This window comes from Galendromus occidentalis, unplaced genomic scaffold (assembly GCF_000255335.2).
Source record: "Galendromus occidentalis unplaced genomic scaffold, Mocc_1.1 scf7180000075835, whole genome shotgun sequence".
Taxonomy (NCBI): Eukaryota; Metazoa; Arthropoda; class Arachnida; order Mesostigmata; family Phytoseiidae; genus Galendromus; species Galendromus occidentalis.
Genome location: NW_003803825.1, coordinates 12,000 through 13,724, shown reverse-complemented (window position 1 = coordinate 13,724; position 1,725 = coordinate 12,000). Strand labels below are relative to the sequence as shown.

General features: G+C 45.8%; 1 protein-coding gene across 1 annotated transcript in view; it reads left to right on the top strand.

Moving 5' to 3' along the window:
• Window positions 1-209, top strand: part of LOC100904303 (tigger transposable element-derived protein 6-like) — a 1,924-nt gene extending 1,715 nt beyond the window's left edge. Inside the window, exon 2 of the mRNA XM_003738202.1 lies at window positions 4-209. Within this exon, the coding sequence (XP_003738250.1) occupies window positions 4-209 (206 nt within the window). The remainder of the gene's footprint in view (window positions 1-3) is intronic.
• The last annotated feature ends 1,516 nt before the right edge of the window (window positions 210-1,725 follow it).

Below are 1,725 nucleotides of genomic sequence, written 5' to 3'. Positions count from 1 at the left end.
CAGTAAAAGAAGAAGAGTTTGAGCCGTCTGTCACAGCTCGAGAAGCTCTCGGAGCCCTCTCCGTTCTCAGAAGGTATATGGAAGAGAACTTCGATTCGTGCGAAAAGTTGTTCGCGATCGAAAATATGGTTGAATCGAAAATCATCACTAAGAAATTCCAGGTGAAGATGACCGATTTTTTCTCGAGTAAGATCCCTTCAATAGTCTAGGGTGATCTCAAAAGTTGCGTACGTAAATTATAAGAAGAAAGTTGTTCAAGAGGAATCCGGGAGACTCTCCCCGATTAGCTGTCAGGGTTATGCTGAGCGAATAAATGTCTTCCAAACTTGTGACGTTCATATGGGAATCGTCTCTGCCATGCAGAATACGGATGAATTCACGCTCCCACATACAAGAGAAACTCGCTTAGAAGAGACTTTTTTCGATTTCCCGAGGTGCCTCTTATAAGCGGGTCCGACTGTAACAAGCTCTTCAAAAAAAAGGCAGTTGAACAGATTGGTGACCAGCTAGCTCGCAACAAGGCGACTGGTCACGACTCATGTGTAGACCTAGAACGAGTAATCAAACAGAGTTTACGTCAAAACAGTAAACCCATAAAGATTACATCTAGACCCATGATACACTCAAAACGCATCTCGGAGCTCGAAAGACTCCGGAAACTCAAAAACAAACAATGGCGTCTGGCTCGTGTCGAAGAGAGTCAGACGACACAAACAAAGCGTGCGAAGAGTACCGGGCGGCTCAACAAGCCGTGAGAGAAAAGGTGGAAAGAGAAATCTTCGCTCGCGACACTAGAGCGTTGAAAGAGATCCTCTCGGCTCCAAGAGGCGAACGCAGTAAGAGATTCTGGAAACACGTGAACAAAGCTAAACCCAGAATCAAAAAATCTGCTAAAATTAGGAATGCGGAAGGAGAGCAAATTAAAGACTCCGCCCTACCGCAACACCTCACTCAGATAGCCAAAGATATCCTCGAGGCGTCTGAAAGCAATGAGGCGCCCCTCCAAACCCTATACCTATCGCGGCCATCGAGAATAGCAACAAACTATGAGGAGCTAAAAACCATTCTCAAAAGCATAAAAGCAAGCTCGAGCAGTGGTCTCGATAAGATCCCTGCGAGCGTACTCAGAGAGCTAGACGAACATAGCCTCGAGTATATCACGGAAATCCTGAACGGAATTCTGGAAGGGAGGAAAAGCATTCCAAAAGAGTGGCGACTGAGCCGTGTAACTATGATAGAGAAACCAAACTCGGCTAGAGGGAGGTTGAATGCATATCGCCCGATCACGGTCTCCTCAGTAGTCTATCGCGTCTTCGCGAAAATCCTGGTTAACAGGATACAGAGATGAATAGGATAAGATAGAATACTAGGAGAAATGCAAAACGGCTTCCGACCGGGAAGGAGAGGTGACGATAACCTCTTCATCCTTACCTCGGCAATCGAGATATCCAGAAAACAAAAAAATAGACTTATCTGTGCGTTCCTAGATGCCACGAAAGCATATGACAGGATCGATCGAGAAAAGCTGTGGAACATCCTGGCAGAATTAGGGATGGAACCCTCTTGGATCGAGATCCTTCAGATCCTAAACAACTCGAATAAGATGAAAATCATCGAGAAGGGAACCGAGTCAGACTGGGTGACAACAACCAGAGGACTCAAACAAGGTTGCCCGCTATCCAGCGTGTTATTCATGCTATACATTGCAGACTTAGAGAAAAGGCT